At 44.2% G+C, this 17,926-nt stretch overlaps 1 protein-coding gene across 1 annotated transcript in view; it reads left to right on the top strand.

Annotated features, from left to right (window-relative positions):
- The first annotated feature begins 1,975 nt into the window (after positions 1-1,975).
- CHRDL1 (chordin like 1) overlaps positions 1,976-17,926 on the top strand; it is a 41,757-nt gene continuing 25,806 nt past the window's right edge. Inside the window, exons 1-4 of the mRNA XM_007432064.3 lie at positions 1,976-2,107; positions 11,404-11,557; positions 15,401-15,513; positions 17,151-17,244. Coding sequence (XP_007432126.1) covers positions 11,452-11,557; positions 15,401-15,513; positions 17,151-17,244 — 313 coding nt within the window. The 5' untranslated portion in view covers positions 1,976-2,107; positions 11,404-11,451. The remainder of the gene's footprint in view (positions 2,108-11,403; positions 11,558-15,400; positions 15,514-17,150; positions 17,245-17,926) is intronic.

Below are 17,926 nucleotides of genomic sequence, written 5' to 3'. Positions count from 1 at the left end.
CAAACAAATAAATAAAAAATGTTGCTACATGGGGCTGATCTTCTCCAAAGATCACAGGCTAACCGTAAGGGCTGAGTTTTGCACAACAGGCCAACTTGCTCACCCATCTCCCCAAAAAACCTAACCCAGCGTGTTGTACAAAGACAGTCCCTCGGTTTCGACCAAGCTGGTTGTCCAAAGGAGCCTTTTTATTCTGATCTGAAAAAGGAATCCCCAAAGCTTTGCAACCCTGGTTCCATCACCTGGATCTCTCCCTGCAGATTTTAATTACCCTGAACAGTATCCTTCTTGTTCTTTGTTCAATTAACGTTTTAACTTTCTGAAATATAAGCTATAAACGGTGTTCATTTTTATTGGCCTCCTTTTGGGGTCAAGAGGGGAGGGGGCCCCCAACCTGCCAGCAGCATTCAGCTCTTCCCTGCCTGTCTGCCCAGCTCTGAGGTCTGGGAATAAGCTGTCACTTGTTTTCTTCCAGACAATGATGCCTTTTTAATATCTTCTCACCCTCTTTACTCAGCTTGTTGCTCCAGCATTCTTCCTCAAGCACTACTTATGAGTTCCATAGGTCATGACAAGGCCAGAAATGTGAAAAATTAATCAGACCTTTAAGGTGCCTTGCAGGAGTTGGGCTCAGTTGTCCCAGAAGGTCAAGGTGACCTCAGAAAAGCTTATTCATTTATTTCTATTTATTCAGTTATTCCAGTTACAGGCTGCCTTTTATTTTAGCGGGTAGCCACAGCTGCTAAACAAAATGTGCAAAATGTCCCTGAGGATGTCAAATGTTGAAAACATCAATGAACTTCCCTACTCATATTAATTGGCAATTAGTTTTACTTTGAGTTTTAAGTTTTAGCTTTAATTTATTTTAATGGTGAATGCCACACAGAAATCAAATCACATGCTGGTCGAAGAGGAATCACTGCACAGTCCAGGGTACCCAAATTGTGCCAAGGTGCCAAGGAGATGGCAGCCATGGTGGCAAGGTGCCAAGGAGGTGGCAGCCATGGTGGCAAGGTGCCAAGGAGGTGGCAGCAATGGCTAGGAGGGCTTTTGCACAGATTCATGTTGTGAGCCTGTTGTACCTTACTCACCTCTTGAGTGGACTATTGTAAGGGGCTTTACATGAGGCTGCTCTTGAAAAGGATCTGGAAGATGCAGCTGGTTCAAAATGAGGCAGCCCATCAATTATGGAATGTCATCTGAGAAGATGTTGGCCACTTTTAATCTCTGTTTATTAACTGGGCTTTTCTGTACCAGCAGTCCTCTGGGTGGTAAAAAACGATAGAAAGTGGGGGGGGGGGACTAGTAACAATCAGGCAACAGATCATCATAAAATCAGCAGGAGTCATGGAATAAACCCAACAGCCCCAGGGGGTTCTTAAAATTCCTGGGAAGAGAACCACCCTCTTCACCCAGGACCAGGGAGACCACAAGGCTGGAGCCCCTAGACCCCTCCAGACAGGGGTCTCCACAGGGTGTGGTCCAAAACGTCCAGAGGGTGGCCACCACGGGGCCACGAAAGCTCCACCTGCTTTTCACCTGGAGACTTTGCGGGCGCCACCACCAAAGAGGTCCCTTCTGGAGCCACGCCCCCTCCGTCGGGGGGCGGGGCCTCTAGAGACCGGCGGCGAGTAAAGCTCGCCGGGGTCGGGCTGGTCGTGAAGGCAGCGCTGCGGGCCACCGGGCAGCCCCCGGGCTGCGCCGGGAGACCGCCCTGCCCAGAGCGCGGAGGGCGGAGCCGGGCCGTCGGGGCGCATCCGCGGCCGGCGCAGGTGTCCCTCCTCTTCTGCCCCCGCTCTGGAAACTCTCGCCGCGTCCAGAAGCCCCCCCGCCGGCGCGTGTCTTCCGGGAAAGGGGCGGGGGGCGCCTCCGCGCTGTTATATCTGCCCCCGCGGGCGCGGCGGAGGAGTGCGCGTCGGTCCCGGAGGAGCGATAGCTGTGCCCGTGCGCCCCGGTAACGACGCCTGGCGGAGGAAGGACGAGGCCGGCCCAGCCGCTGCGGCGCTTCGCTTGGGCGCTCCGGGAAGGGCGCGGAGGAGACGGCGGCGACAGCGACAGCGCACCGGCTGGTCGGAGAGAGACGCGCCGCTCGGCGTGGACTGCGCAGGTGAGCGCAGCCCCGTCCTCTGCCTCCGGCTCGCCTGCCTTCCTTTCGCTCCTTCCTGCCGTCTTCCTTTCATCCCCTTGCGTCTCTTTCCTTCCATCCTTCCTTCCTTTCTTATTTGTTCCTCTTTGCCTCCTTTCCTGGTTCTTTTCTCTCTCTCTCTCCTTCCTTCTTTCTCTCTCTCCTTTCTTCTTCTGTCCTTCCTTCCTTCCTTTTTTCTTTCTTTCTCTCTCACCGTCCTTTTCTTTCTCTCCCTCTCTCTCCTTCCTTCCTCTGCCCTTCCTTCCTTCCTTTTGTCCTTTTCTTTCTCTCTCTCTCTCTTTCCTTCCTTCTCTCTGGTTGTAACTCACAGATGAGCAGAACCAAGGTAGATTGAGAAGGCTGCAGAAAATTAGCCAAGATTCCTGACTTCCAGGACTTCCACCCCCAAAGGAGAGAGTGACCGGCACTCCTTTAAAGCAGACCCAAGATTGCTGGGGGAATAAGGAGTGATTCTGGGGAAGCCATCCATGCATTTCAATGAGAACTTTCTCACTGGAGAACCTTCATATTAGAAATCATTTCTGGACTGGTGTTGGTGGTTTAATTTTGAAAGACTGGATTCGGGGTAAAATCTCAGCTGGCTGGATTCACAGGACCTGCTAAGCCATACGTTGAGATTCAAGCTGCTGCTGTCCACTCGGGTGCAAAGAGATGGGGGCCTGGGATGGGCAAGCTGCCTTTAATGAAATTAGTGCCCCAGCCTTATTTGTGTCCCCAAACTCAGTGGGCAAAGCATTTGCACACTATGCTGAACTAAAATGTGGTTTTTCTGACTTTAGCTTAGTTATTTCCATTAACAAGTACATAATCAGATGTATGTTTGCTCTAAGTAATGTCTAGTGCAGTGTTTCTCAACCCTGGCAACTTTAAGATGGGTGGACCTCAACTCCCAGAATTCCCCAGCCAGCATGGCTGGCTGGGGAATTCTGGGAGTTGAAGTCCACTCATCTTAAAGTGGTCAAGGTTGAGAAATACTGATCTAGGAAGTCTCTTAGGATCTGCTGCTGGGTATATGTGATTAGGGTTGTTGTCAAAGATCAAGCACCTGGTAGTACCTTTTCCAACTGGCACATTTTGCTGCAAGCTGGCAAAAGCTGATGCCTTTTCATAAAATTTGTCACTCAGAAAAGGTGCTACCGGACTCCTGATTTTTGGCTACCATAGACCAACACGGCTTTCCTCCTACAGTGTCTACAGTGAGAAACACGATTGAAGTGTCAACCTGCAGTCCTGTGCACACCCCAGTGTGAGTAAACTGGACTTCAGAGTAGACACATGTACTAGAATCACCCTAGACGTCATTAAGCTATTGCACAATTTCATACTCCTCTGGATGAAGTTGTTGATTGGCTCATTAATATTGGAATTTACTTTTAAAAAAGAAAAACATCTACTATGTATCTCTTGAGTATTTTTCTGTAGGGTGAAAATGCACCAGAGAGAGAAAGAATCTCAGCCTTATGGCACAATAGAGACAAACAGATGTGGCAAAATCTTTTGTGGGTCCATCCTACAAATGCTTTTCCTATGATAAATTCTTTTATTTAAAAAATGTGCCTTGAGTTTCTCTGGGCTTCATACCACACAACATCGTAACTTCATTAACCACGGTTTGTTGAATAAGCCAAGTGGGCTGCATTGGCCTCAAGTGCTAAAAACCTAATTTACAGACCACAATGGCTGGTTTCACAAACCCCAAAATCAAAACATATTATGGTTTAGCACAGTATGTGAGCCATAACTGTGGGTGGGTGTGTTTTCTATAGCAGACCAAACAGGTTTTAGGATTTTTCAGTTTCAAAGTTTGGCTGAAATACACTAATGTCATAATAATACAAGCCTCTTGCCAATCAATATTTTACCTATTTTCTTCCCAATCAATCTACTGTATGGGATATCTTTCAGCCACAAACCTATCTACATTTTCCCCCCCATATTGGTAATGTTTATAACTCCTCCTTCTAATTCTTCCCACTAAATAAACAAAAAATATTCTCTTGCTCTTCCAGACCTACGTGCCCCCTTCTAATCTACTTAGGATGTCATTCCTTCAATCCTCGATTCAAATTTTGTAAATTTGCATCAGATTTGATATAGAGAGAGAAAGTTGTTATTATTTCTGCATTTCACCCCAAACCACAGTCCCCTGTGGTATTGTTTTCCATGGTACACAGATAAGCCTTGGCAATTATAAAGAGCTGGCTTTTTGGATTGAGTTCTAATTTAGATTAAATGTCTGTTTTTCAGAAAGCTTGAGAGTATTGGGAGGGTGGAGGGCAGAGAAGACGGAAGGGACTCGGGTAATGTGTTTTCTTTCTATTTTGTATGGAGTGGAGGGTGTTTTGGGGTGGGGCTATGATTGAGTCTTGACTCTTGGTGACTGCCCAGACAAGTCTCTGCAGTTTTCGTGGCAACATTTTTGGAAGTGATTTGCCCCTGCCTTCTCCTTCCCAGGGCTGAGAGAGAGGGACTGGTCCAGTTGGCTTCATGTCTAAGGAAGGACTAGAACTCATGCTGTCTTGGTTTCTAGTCTTGTGCCTCTAACCCAGTGTCTCTTGACCTTGAAACTTGAAGATGTGTGGACTTCAACTCCCAGAATTCCCCAGCCAGCAAAGCTGGCTGGGGAATTCTGGGAGTTGAAGTCCACACAACTTCAAGCTGTCAAGGTCAAGAGACACAGTGCTCTAAACCACTACACTCAGCTGGCTCTCATTACCTTCAAGTCAGTCTTGACTTCTGGTGACTGCTTGGATGAAATCTTGCATTTTCTTGGCAAGATTTCCAGAAGTGGTTTGTCATTGCCTCCTTCCTAGGGTTGAGAGAGAGGGATTAGCCCAAGATCCCCCAGTTGGCTTCATGCCTAAGGCAGGACTAGAACTCACAGTCTCCTGGTTTGTAGCCTGGTGCTTTAACCGCTACACCAAACTGGTCTTCATGGCAGGGGTGGGGGTGCTTTTTGTTAATCCCACAGCTGTTCACCCTCTTTGTTTATTCCTGTGGTCAGCTGGAGGAGAGGAGCGATGGTCTCATGATGTTCCCTGCAAGTTCACAGCATTTATGGTTGGCAAAAGTCAAGCCCATCACAGATCAGCTTTGATCGGTCTTGGAGCAAAAGGGGAGTGGAATCTGGTCTGGAAGTGCCCAGAATGAGCTGCCAAGTTTAGCAAACTTTGGTACATATCTAAGGTAAAGTCTCCTTCAAGTTAGCTTAGCCTCTGGTGACTTCCTGGACATGAACCTGAGGTTTTCTTGGCAACAGTGTAGAGGCCTTCACGTGGTCTTTTTCTGAGACATTTGAGTTGAGCCTATAGCCCACTCTTTCTCAAACCTGGCAACTTTAAGATGGGTGAACTTCAACTCCCAGAATTCCCCAGCCAGCCATGCTGGCTGGGGAATTCTGGGAGTTGAAGTCCACCCATCTTAAAGTTGCCGAGTTCGAGAAATCCTGCTATAGCCTTAGATGTCCTGGTGCTCTCCCATCCTAGGACTAACCAGGTCCTAGGTTACCAACCATAGAGCCAAGCCCAGTTAAAATGAATCTATTTCTAAACCATAGTTAGAGTTGAACATATGGTGTGAACATGGCCAGTTGTTCAAGAAATCACAGTTAAAATAAGCAGTGGTTTGATGTGACTTGTGAAACCAACAGTAAATCAGAGCCTTGCATTCTCACAGGGGCAACATCTCTCCTAAATCCCCCCCCCCATTGCTCAATCTTTGGATAAAAATTGCCAGTCCTGTGGGGTTCAGCGGACAGACTGTGTTTTCGTATATCACATTGAAAAAAAAAGTTGCCAGCCACACTCCAGCCAAGCATGTTCTGCAAAGATGTTCCAGGGGACAAGTTTATAGTCCAGCATTTCTAATTTCAGAAAACTTGCTGGGAAACTTTGCTTCTGGGGATGTCCTTAGATCCTTCTTCGGGCCAAAGTTGCTTCAGAGTCAACAGAAGATGCCAAATCTTTCACAGACGTTTAATTGTCCTTCCTCGTCTAGCCCACAGCTTGGCTATTTCCCAATGGTGTCCTTTCCCATTGTTAATCAGGTCCAACCTGACTTAGCTTTTAGAGGTCAGCCTGGGTCATCGTAAAGCGACTGCTTTCATGGGCATCCTACCTGTAGACAATCGCTATGCAGACTACGTGCTCATTCCCCCAAAGAAGCGCCTTTGCATTGGAGCGTTGTAGTTTTGGGAGCAACTGTGCGTTGGGTGGTTGAGTTGGGATTCTGAATGCTCCATGTTCCTTTCAGTCCAGTGCTCCTTGTAGCCAAAAGCTGCATATAACAGACAGGCAGGAGGGGTTCGATTCCCAGGGGGATGAGAAACTCTTTTCTACCTTTTTTTTTTTTAATCAAACAAAACACAGAGCAGATCATTTTCCCCCATCTTCTCTTCTGCCCCCCATTTGCAGCACAAGGATAAGAAGAAAGGTTCTCATTAGTTTTGATTGTAAACAGTTGCTCCAGCGGTACATTTGCAGAAGGCATTAATCATCCACGACGATAGCTTAAATTATATAAGCAAATGGATCCAATGCTAGCGTTCCCCTTATAATTTATATAGAACTTATATTTTCGGTGAAGTTTGGGGGGGGGATTTATGGATTGTCCCTATGGGGTTTATTTAATCTGGATCTTATTTGCTGAGTAACACAACTCACCAGCACAGAATTTTGTGTTGCATAGTGTACAAATTCAGCCCCTGAGTTGGTTGGTAAACCGGGGATTAGGGCTGAAATCCGTTATTTATTTATTGCATTTATAACGCATTTCTCCAAGACCTCAACATGCCAGTCTTTTCTAATCTTATCCGCACGCTACTACCATGTCAGGCTGTGCTGACGGTGGATGGCAAGGTTGAGTGGAGACCTGAACCTGGGTTTCTCCCATCCAAGTCCATTACCTTAGCCACTATACGGACTCTGATGTTATGGAAACCTAACCCAAGTTGGTTTGTTCAATAAACCATGATTAAACTGCAGCTTGGAAGAATGAGGAAATGGAATCATTAAGTGCCCTTGATTTCTGTAAGCCAGTGTTTCTCAACCTTGCCGAGTTTAAGACGGCTGGCTGGGGAATTCTGGGAGTGGAAGTCCATCCATTTTTAAACTCAGCAAGGTTGAGAAACACTATGTAAGCCATATTGTCTACTTTGGTTGGACAATGCTGTGCACGAGTTGCTCAAATCTCCTTAGACCAGAAATGAGGTTGCTTCTTGATAGTTGGGAATGGTATTTAACATGGGATCCAATAGACAAGGGCCCTCTTTTGCCTGTTGTGGGCCAAAATTTTAATTCATTTCCATTTTTGTAAACTAGAATAAGCCGGTGTCAGGGCTTGACAGTACAGGTGTGTTTTTCTTGCCTCCAAAGGATGGGAAGCCATGCTGCAAATGTTCAGCAAGTGCAGCTTCAAGAGGCTGGTGGCTGACACCTGCAGGGGCGGGGCTTGGCATCCTGATGTCATTGGGTGGGTGGGGCTTAAATGCTTGGATCTCTTTTCCTGGGTTAAAGGGGCAAAACCACCTTAAGCCTTTGCCTTCAGGGTTGCAAAGAGAACGCAATCCCCCAAATCAGAATTTGGGGAGATTTGGAATTCCGGGTTGAAGGATTAAGCCCCCCAGTGAACATTAAGGTCCCCAAATGTTTCTCTCATTCAGGTCAGGCTCTTTCTGGTTGCAAATGAGGGTGGGTTTTCCCACCTCTCTGGTATGAGAAAGTTTATTAGAATATAGGAAATGAATCCATATCCACAAAGAGTATTTATGTGGCTTAAGAATAGCATTTAGTGAGAATCCACCAACACCAACACCCACTCATGGCCGTATATGACTAGCTTCTCCAGAGCTTTCACAGCCAATTCCAAACCCGCTGGTTTTCTGCTGAAAACGTTTTATCAGTAGAGGTAGCAAGCAGCAGTCTTGGGTCTCCCTGATCCTAGTCTGGCCCCTTCCCCATACATCATATACTCTTGAGTTGAGAGGAAGGGACTGCTCTTGAGCTGAGAGGAAGGGACTGCTCAAAGTCCCCCAGGGAGCTTCTGTGGCTGAGGAGGGACTAGAACATGGTTCTCTGTGTTCCTAGTCCAGCTGCTTCCCCGCTACACCACGCTGGCTCTTGAGCTGAAAGAGAAAGTGGCCCAAAGTCTCCCAGAGACCCTCTGTGGCTGAGAGTGAATGAAAAGGTGGGTCTTCCTGCCCAAAGTCCAACGCCTTCCCCACTACACCTCACTAGCTCACCTACCTACCCTCCCTGAGTGTTTATACAGTCAGTGGAGTAAAGAGATGGATCACTGCTGTGGCTTTCTTGTGCAATCTCTGTCCTTGCATGGAATGAGTCCCCAAATGGCAAGCAAGTAGGGAGAAGTGACCATGACAGGAGCTACAGGGGGCCCATTCAGAGTTGCAAGGTGATGGGAAGACTTTGCTCCAGGAGACACTTCAAAGTCTGGAGCTCTTTCCATCATGCCCTCCTGATTTTGCTGATCTCCTTAGTCCTTCAATCCCACTTTTTAAAGCAGACGCTTAGCCTGGATTTTAGCTGATCTCAAAGGAAAGTGAATAGGAACCCAAAAGAGCAAAACAGTTACAACAACAGACCCAGGAATTAAAAAATATGTTTCTCCAAAAAAGGGAGGGGAGAGAACACATGTTGCATATTAAAAATTAATTATGGTTCTTTATTGAAAGATGGAAACTCCAAATTAAAAAAAGGAACCAAGGGGTTATGCACAGTCACAGCTGTGTGTCCTGAAAATGTGGGTTTTCACATTTTTGACCTCAAGCTACCCTTCCTTTTGAGGGGATTGGAATGAAGAGATGCCTCTGAAATTCCAAAATAAGGCAGCTGCTGTTGTGTCACTCTTTAAAAATATATTTGCTCAAATCATTAGCTTTCTGTTTGCTTCCTCATGTCCATACCTAGACCATCTTTCTTGAAATTGATAATACTTGGGAAGAGGCTAAGATACAACACAAACAAGAAAGGCTTATGTGTCAGAAGCTTAGATATGCTTGTTTGGTTTTTTAAATGAAATTTCTGCCTTTGAAATTATGATGAAATTCCAACCATGGTTTAGATTTTGGGTGAGTTCATCCACCATGCTAAGCCATAATAGAGTTTCTTTTAGTTCGATTTAGTGCTTTGAATGAATCAAGCTATGGTAATTTTACATCAAGCCATGGTAATTTGATACCAGGGGTTATGTCTTGGCGTGAAGTATGAATGTAGCAAATATGGTTTATTTTTCTAAAAAATATGGCTACTCTGAATATTTAAACTGAATAGAGGACTCAGAGCAGCCATGGGTTGTCTGAACAAAGGTTTGTTGAACAACCCAGAGTCAGTTTTCCAGAGGAGGCAAGTAGTTACAGCTTTTCTAGAAAAATCCTGACTGTTCTCTCTCCTGCTCTCTCTCCTTTTTACAAAAATAATTCTGAGGCTTGGGTGATGTTCAACACAACCCAGGAAGACCCAAACAAACCACATCTCTGTGTTTGCACATTGTTCTAAGCCACCATTGCAGTCAGCTCAGCCAACCAAGCCTATGTCCTAAATTGGGACTTACTGTCCTTGTTCACCAAGCAAAATCAAAAACAAAGAACATATTATGGCCAGCAACATCTGCAGATCTTGCTGCTTTGGTCTGTGACATTGCAACATACTTAGAGCAGGGGTGGTCCTTGCATTGCGATGCCTCAAGGCTGCTCAGTCTGAGACCTCTGCCAGATACTGTAATTATGGCTTAGCCACTAGGGAGTTTTACTTCCATAATGTCCATGTCTCCCTGGGAAATCTGGGCTCCACACCTAGTCTGATTAAAATATATAGATCTTTTTACATTGGCCACACCATTTGGTAGCATGGAGCAAACCCTTCAGGTAGCACAGTAGATGACCCATGGAACTGACCCAGCATGCTGGCTGGGAAATTCTGGGAGTTGAAGTTCACACATCTTAAAGTTGCCAGGTTTGAAAAACACTGAGCTAGCAGACACTTGGGTAGATCCATGGAGGCCATTTGACCATCCCTGCGCCCTAGTCTCTGTGGGTCCAGTTGAAGATGCTGGCCAAATTACTAAAGTTGTCAGACCCAGCCCAAGAACAACAGTGAAACAATCCAGCTGAGTTCAACTGCTTTATTTGCTTACACCCTATAGACAGAATCTTGCCAGACTAAATCTATGCTACCACAACAAGTGGATGTACCCTGGGAGATTCTAGGGAGCGGCTATTCTGAACCTCTTATGCTTCCCATGCTCCTGCTCCAGACTGTGTTGTCTTTGTCTCCTTTCCCTTCCTGGAATGTACCCCCTCCTTCCTGATAGCCTTGCTCTCTGCTGCTATCCACCACATCACCCCCCCCCCCTTCATAGATACATTCCTGAATTAAGATTCAGCCACCAGTCTACCCAGTTGGTTTGGGTACATGGCATTGGGGGTGCCATCCTGTTCTTTTGCCTCAGCCATTCATAGGGGTAGCCATGTATTCATTACAAAGAAATGCATAATTCACAGAACTAGGCTAAACCAGATTATAATTTGGGTGGAAACCTGAGAGATCTGGTAGGTGTAGCAGAGAAATACGTCAATTTCAGTTTCTCTGCTTTTATGAAATTGACCATCTTTTTTTCTCCCAGGTCTCATTTTCAGCAGATCTCTCAGGTTTGCTTCACTGAATTTGAACTGCTTTTACTCTAAACATTCACAGCAAATGTAGCTTGATGCAAATATCTCCAAGCTTCTATATTGTGGCTTCTTATGTCATGTGCCCAGTTTTCAAACAATTTGGGTGCGTTTTGTTCATCGTTTCCCCAAATACTTGCATTTTACTACAGATTTGTCCTTTTTACATAATCGTTAGGTGCAAACTGCATTACAAATTTGGAGAATTGAAGCGTTCCGATGCTTGCTGTCTGTCCACGGGGGTACTGCTTCCACAGTAAAAACGGATAAGCCTCCCATTCAAATGCCAGTTAAATTAATTTCTCCCCAACGTCTCTAGGCAGGGGGCCTGCACGAAGCGAAAGTGTGCTCCTAACATATTCCAAAACACTTTGCACCACATAAAAACTCTCAAAGCGGACATGTTAACTTGGCAAAATGCCTCTTTCAGAACTGTGCCCCAGCAGAAGATCTGTACATGTCTTGTTCTCACTTGCCTGGCTGAACTCATTTGTCACAGAAGCCTAATTCTCTTGGAAGAGTTCGCTGGGAAGAGTGGTGTCCATTCTAAATGAGACTGTATTTCTTCCCCTAGAGATCCACCACTTTCTACATCAGAGGATCTTTGACCTCCCTTTCCTCGATGGCAGCCATGAAGAAAAAGTGGAATCTGGAACATATCCGCTTTATTTTTGCTTGTTTGCTTTGCCTCATTCTCACAGAGGAAATTAAAGCGGAACAAGGAAAATGTAAGTATATTTCGGGCAATGTGTTGGAAGCTGTAATTAACGCCCTGCTGTGGGAAAGCACCCAGAATAAGCCTTTAGGGTCTACATGCGTGCATGTGATTTGTGAGCTGTTTGGAGTGTGGCGATAATCCACAGGAGCGGTTCTTCTGCTGATCATTAATTAAATGAATTTTAATAAAGCTGCATGCTTCATAATTGGGGAAGTGCTGCTTCCTCCAAACTAACGTTAAAGGATGATTTCCATGCTTCTGCATACCTACTCCCCAAAGCCACACAAAGGGTAGCAGCAACAGATTTGGTCCTGAATTTCCAGCTGTCCCCACCACAGAAGTCTCTGTAACCATTGTTACCACCAGCATGCTTGGTCTCCATCCAGCAGCAGCAATGTTCTCAAAAGAAATGTTCTCAAATGAAAAAAAAATATGTTTTTTTCCCCCCATTGCAACATTTTCCACTGTTAGATTTTTCCATGGAAAATCTTCTCCTTTGCAAAAACTGTATTAATTAAAATAATTAATAACATAATGAATGGGGACCATTCAGGTCGAACTGAGCTGCTGAAACAAGTGCAAGGTCAGTCTCATTTGCACTCAGTGTTGAGATGGGTTTGTTTAAATGATTGCTTTCCCAATGTAAACCCAAGCTGGGTTCCCACAACAGGCTTAATCACATCAATTACAAACCTAGGGGTGGCATTCAGACAATATGCTATGCATACTTAGTTTTTGTGATTTAGTATGGTGTGAACCCAGGTGATGTAGTTAGTTGATACTTTAATGATGGTTTAATTTCAAGTACCAAGTAAGGGACATTATGTGCATTAAAGACTGCCATACCTGGAAGATTTTCAGACATACCATGCATGCAATCCTATAATGATTAGGGCAATTTGATATCTTCCAGAGGTTTTGGATTCTAGCTCCCACATGGATCCAGGCGACTGAGATCCAGATTTCCTTTATACTTTATACCCATAGTTCTCTCTCTAAGACTTTTATTGGTATATTTAGAGAGGGTTCATGTTGAAGCAAGGAGCAAAAATGATAAGGACTGCTCTCTGTAAGCACAATATATGTCCCAGTCCATAAAGCAGTTTTGATATAGTGAATCACAGTAGTGTAGAGTTGGAAATGGAATTCAGGCCAACTCCCTGATCAATGCCGAAATCCAAATTAAAGCATCTCCAATAGAAGCACCTCCCCTCCTCCACGCCTATCAATCTTCTGCTTGAAGACATTTAGCAGCCCATCCCTTTGGTGGCTCAGCGATTCCACTGTTCAGCTGCTCTACCTGTTAGGAAGTTTTTCAAAATATTCAGCTGGAATCTTGCTTTTCTTTAACTGAAGAAAAGAAATCATTCAGATGCTAAATCAGCATACAGCTTGCTGTTATACCTGTGTACAGGAGATGACATGAGTCAAATCTGGTGATATTCTTAGTTGAAGCTTGATTCTTGGAGATTATGCTCAGCAAGTTCCTGATTTTGTTGCTGCTTCTTCTGGCATTAATATTTGTGCAAGGAAAGTATGACATATCTAGAAAAGGATATCCAGGTTTCATCCCATGCTTAGAATCCTTGGCAAGGTGTCTGATTGTAAGCCTTGGTTAAGTTCTGTGACCACCAGCTTAAGGTTGGCCACATTAAAGAGTAAATGTCCCCTCATAAAATGAAATGTTAAGAGGTGAGTGAAAATCTTCATGACACTCTTGAAAACAGAAGTGTAGAGAAAGTGGTTTGCAAAATCGATGACTTAATTCTTGAAAGACAATTTTCTTTTAATAAGTAGAATGAGAACTGAAAGGCAAAAAAATGCAGGTTGTATTTTCAACAGGGCACTAATATTTATTTATCGCCGGAGTAGCTTTCATTTGACTCTTTTCACACGTCCCCCTATGTTTTGTAACCAAATTCAAGAGTAGAATTAGAATAATGTTCTATCTTTAACCCAACAACTCTAACAAGCAAAAAGGAAGGAGATGGACTTGGTCCAAATAAGACATTCTCTCCGCCCTGCTAAGCTTATTCACTAGACTGAGGTGTGCAAATAGCTATGCTCAAAGCCGTTGGCTTGGCCAATGGACTGTCAGTGGCATTTCCAGTTCACTGCTTTGCTGGCATGAACATTTCATTCATTCTGCAGTCACCCGAAATGGAAGTAGATCTTTTTACATGAGCCACCAAAATGTTCCTTGTATCCCTCTTTCTCCTTGGAGCAGGATAGAAAGTTGATTGAGGTGACCAGATTTGAACGGCCCATCTCAGCAAAGTTCTTGCTATGGATCTCCTCTTTTGAGAAGCAGAGCAGCGAAGCCCACGATGGGCATATAGGTTGATTGCTAAATGCTTTAATTTGCAACAGTTCCTGGTCTGTTATATAACCTCTCATTTACTCATCACAAAACCAGCTTGTTTTCTCAGAAGCAAGTTCCAGTGCAAACAAAAGGTTGTGTTCATACAACCTACTTAACTAGGTCAGTCAAAGACCTAATGGCTGTTTTAGGTTAACATGCTAAACTAGGTTAGGGTTAACACTGGTTAAGTTTTTTAAAACTTGGCCTCTTGGTTATTTTACCATTCCGCAAACTCAGAAAAAGGTGTTAAAGCATTATCCAAGTTGAATGGGTTGTGTGATTTCAAACAGCCTGTATCTATTTGAAAAGTGCAAGATTTTTTGGAAACTGGAGGCCAGGTTCAGAATCACACAGAGGACCCAGCCAGGTTCAGAAGATGAAGCCAAACAGATTAAAGATCTGAGAGCAAGCTGAGGTGCAAAGCAAGGATAAGGCTTTGTACTCCTAACTGTCTTGAATGTCAAGACCTTCCAGGGACTTCAGTACCAACAGAGCATTTTGAGGCATTTGGCTTAACACTTGTCCAAAGATAATTGACTATAAAATTCAGTGACTATTAAGTAAAGGGCCCTGAAAGTGCTTTGGGGTTGAGCGCCAAGAAGGTGATCTTTCAGCCATAATTTGGTTGCCCGAATCTGAGTTGTCAATAGTGGTACCCAAGGATGGACAACCCTTGTTCTCCAGAGGTTGCTAAACTTCAACTTTGGGTAGCCCTAGCCAGCAAGGACTATGGTGAGGGCTGCTGGGGACTGTAAGAGAGCAACATCTGGAGTTTGTCCACCTCAGCATATATGAATGAAGTGCCTTCCGCTCTGATACCATCTTGGACTCCTTCAAGATGTTTTCATTTTCCCAGATTTTCACTGCTTTGTTGATTATTCTCTAATTCTACTAGAATTGGAAGGACTATTATCCTCTTGATTTTCACTTTAGGGAAGTGTTTGGTCCATACGCTTCCTTGTTTTTAACATATGTGGTGCCAGAAGAGGAGCTGACACTGAGCAGGACCTTGCAAATCTCATAAGCTAACAAATTGATCAGTGATCCCCATTTGGAGCAATCTGGTAAGCAGGTACAGAGTTGAACGTCCTGTGAAGCAATCAAACATACATTCCAGCATCATTAAGCATAAAATAGTAGCAGTCCCATCTATGTTGACTACAATAATGATGTACAGGTAGTCCCCAATTTAAGAATGAGGTCCGTTCCCAAGGTCTGTCCTTAAGTCGAATTTGTACATAAGTCAGAACAGTATGATTGTATAATACTGTATAAGTAGTATTGTGTAATGAATTCAAACATTATGTATTTAACTCAAATCATTGTGTATTTAATTCGAATTTTGCTACAATAGGCTCTGCTCTGAATTATGGGTTGTTTGTAAACCGGTGTTCTTAACCCAAGGACTCCCTGTATATCTTTTCTACAGAAATTAAGTACTCCCACTGCTGTTGCTCCACAGTTCACAGCTTCCCTTTCTCTTTTTTGCAGATTCAGAAACCTACTGCATGTTTCAAGATAAGAAGTATCGCGTAGGAGAAATGTGGCACCCTTATCTTGAACCCTATGGAATTGTTTATTGTTTCAGCTGTCTTTGCTCAGAGGTAAATTTCTTCTAGAGGTTACTAACTGTGGTGGATTGCAGCAGAGAGCAAGGCTATCAGGAAGGAGGGGGTGCATTCCAGCAAGGGAAAGGAGACAAAAGACAACACAGTCCGGAGCAGGAGCATGGGAAGCATAAGAGGTTCAGGATAGCCACTCCCTAGAATCTCTCAGGGTACATCCACTTGTTGTGGTAGCATAGATTTAGTTTGGCAAGACTCTGTCTATAAGGTGCAAGCAGATAAAGGAACTGAACTCAACAGGACTGTTTCACCATTGTTCTTGGGCTGGGCCTGACACTAACCTCCAGACCCATGCATCAGAGCCTCCCCCTTCACCTTCTCATAAAGAAAGACTTACACTCAATGAAGTCTCCAGAACTTGCCAGCTCTTGTGCGATTTCAGCATTCTTGCACAAAATCTGGTGGAAGGTCTGCTTTCCTGCCCAAGAGTGCTGGGTTAGTGACTGAAATGGTTTTAGGCATTATAGGTTGCTTTGCCCCCAAGGTAGAGGAATGGGTGCCATTCAGATCACGAGGTTCTTTGTGAAGGGACGGCCGCAGAAAGTATTCCATTCTAGTCTGTATCAGTTTTGCATCTATTTGTTCCTGACTCCATTCCTTTCCATTACCGCATCAATCCTTTTTGTCCCTGAAAGAAACTTACACTTTTTTAAGTAAGCCTTTTTGTATACATTTTGCCCTAAAATATGCTCTCTTTTTTGTACGAATTTTAACCAAATTTACTTTGTGGCACTCTCTAGGGCAAAATTCAGAAAAAGCAGGAAGCAGTGTGCTGAATAATTGAATTCTGCTTTGGGCTCAGAAAGACCCTTTTCTAGGCTTGCTTAAAAATGAGGAGTGAATGAAATCACATCTGAAATAAAAATTGCTCATCCTGCCATCCCACCTACTTCCTGATTGTGACGATACAAGTTCTCTTCCTCCCAGCTGTATCCCTAGATATTGTCCTATTCACTGAAAGCCACAGAGAATTCTAGCTCAGTCTGACCTGAACGGACAATTTGGACTGAATCATTGCCTTGAATAAGATGTGTTTGAAACGGCTTTCCCAGTTGAATCAACCCAGTTCAAATTGAATTGACAATGATTAATCTGATGCAATTCAAATCCGGTTGAACTGATACTACAGATTGGAACTGATGCCCCTTCGTGTTTCATTCCTTCTCTGTTGCAGCCCAAACCTAGTTTTGCTAGAAAAAAATTGAAGACCTGGTTCTGAAGGTGGATAAACAGTCCTGGTGAAATGCTGTCTCAGATAGATGTTACTTAACCGCACTTTGAATTCAGTGTGGCGTACGTTCAGATTTGCAACAATAAAATAGGGCGACGAATCATCGAATGCATTATTTAACTGCAGAGGTCAGAGTGGTAGCAATTTTAATGACGGAGGCTATCAAAGGCTATCAAAGTCAGTGTCAAGTGAGGAGGGGTCTTCTAGAACCAGGTGACCCCAATACAAAGCCAGATAAGCCATTTTTTGTGCTATTTCGGCATTTGGGGGGACCAGTCAATCCTTTGCATGAAAGCCCGATCAAAGCATGTAAGTAAATAACGGCTTTGCATGCTGAATGTATTTAAGGAAGGCCTACCTCCCTTCTCTGATTTCTTTCCTTCAGACCGGGAACGTGCTGTGCAACAAAATCAAATGTCCGGCCTTGCATTGTTCCAGCCCGGTGTATGAACCCCATTCATGCTGTCCAAAATGCTCAGGTAATGTGCATTTCTAGTGCATTTCTAGTGCAACTGGAATATTTGCTGCCAAAAATGCCAGGGGGAACAAACTGACCGTTGGCATGTCTGAAAAGAGCAAAAAGATGCTGTCATGCAGCAAACTCTGTCATACAGCCCATTTGTGGTGAGCTTCCTGAGAAAATGGTCTCTCGTTCCCAGTTGCGCTCTATGAGTCCTTCACTTTTCTCATCACAGCACTTTAGGCAGGTAAGCCGATTCATTTCTGCCTTCTCCTTTCTGGTACGCGACGATCCATTTTTCTGTGCCTCTTGATAGCTGATTGGCGGTTACGGTATTTATTTTGGGAATTATATTTCGAAATCTGACTGCTGGAATTCTTCAGTAGAATTTGAGAGTGGAAATGCGTGTGTCACAACACCAATGCACGAGCCTCTCATTTAAATGTCAACAGAAGCATTATGAATTATTTCAGGAACGATGTTGTAATTAATACCCTTTCTTTGGCACGTGGGTGCCTGTCCATGGCAGTTGGCTTGTACTTTTTGGTATATGCCTGTTCCATCATGCTTCTGTTGAAAAAAGAAAGCTATTTGAGATTGAAAAAACATGAACATTCACATTCTTTTGAAAGAAGTTTCAACATGTGTCCGTTGCTGTAAGCATTTCACTTTAAACCATATTTTCTGTGCATTTTATCTAC

Source organism: Python bivittatus, unplaced genomic scaffold (assembly GCF_059951505.1).
Source record: "Python bivittatus isolate LINGU-HERP-01145 unplaced genomic scaffold, Pbiv_v1 ctg000790_np1212, whole genome shotgun sequence".
Lineage (NCBI taxonomy): Eukaryota > Metazoa > Chordata > Lepidosauria > Squamata > Pythonidae > Python > Python bivittatus.
The sequence above is the reverse complement of the archived record's forward strand: the minus strand, read 5'-3'. Positions and strand labels throughout refer to the sequence as shown.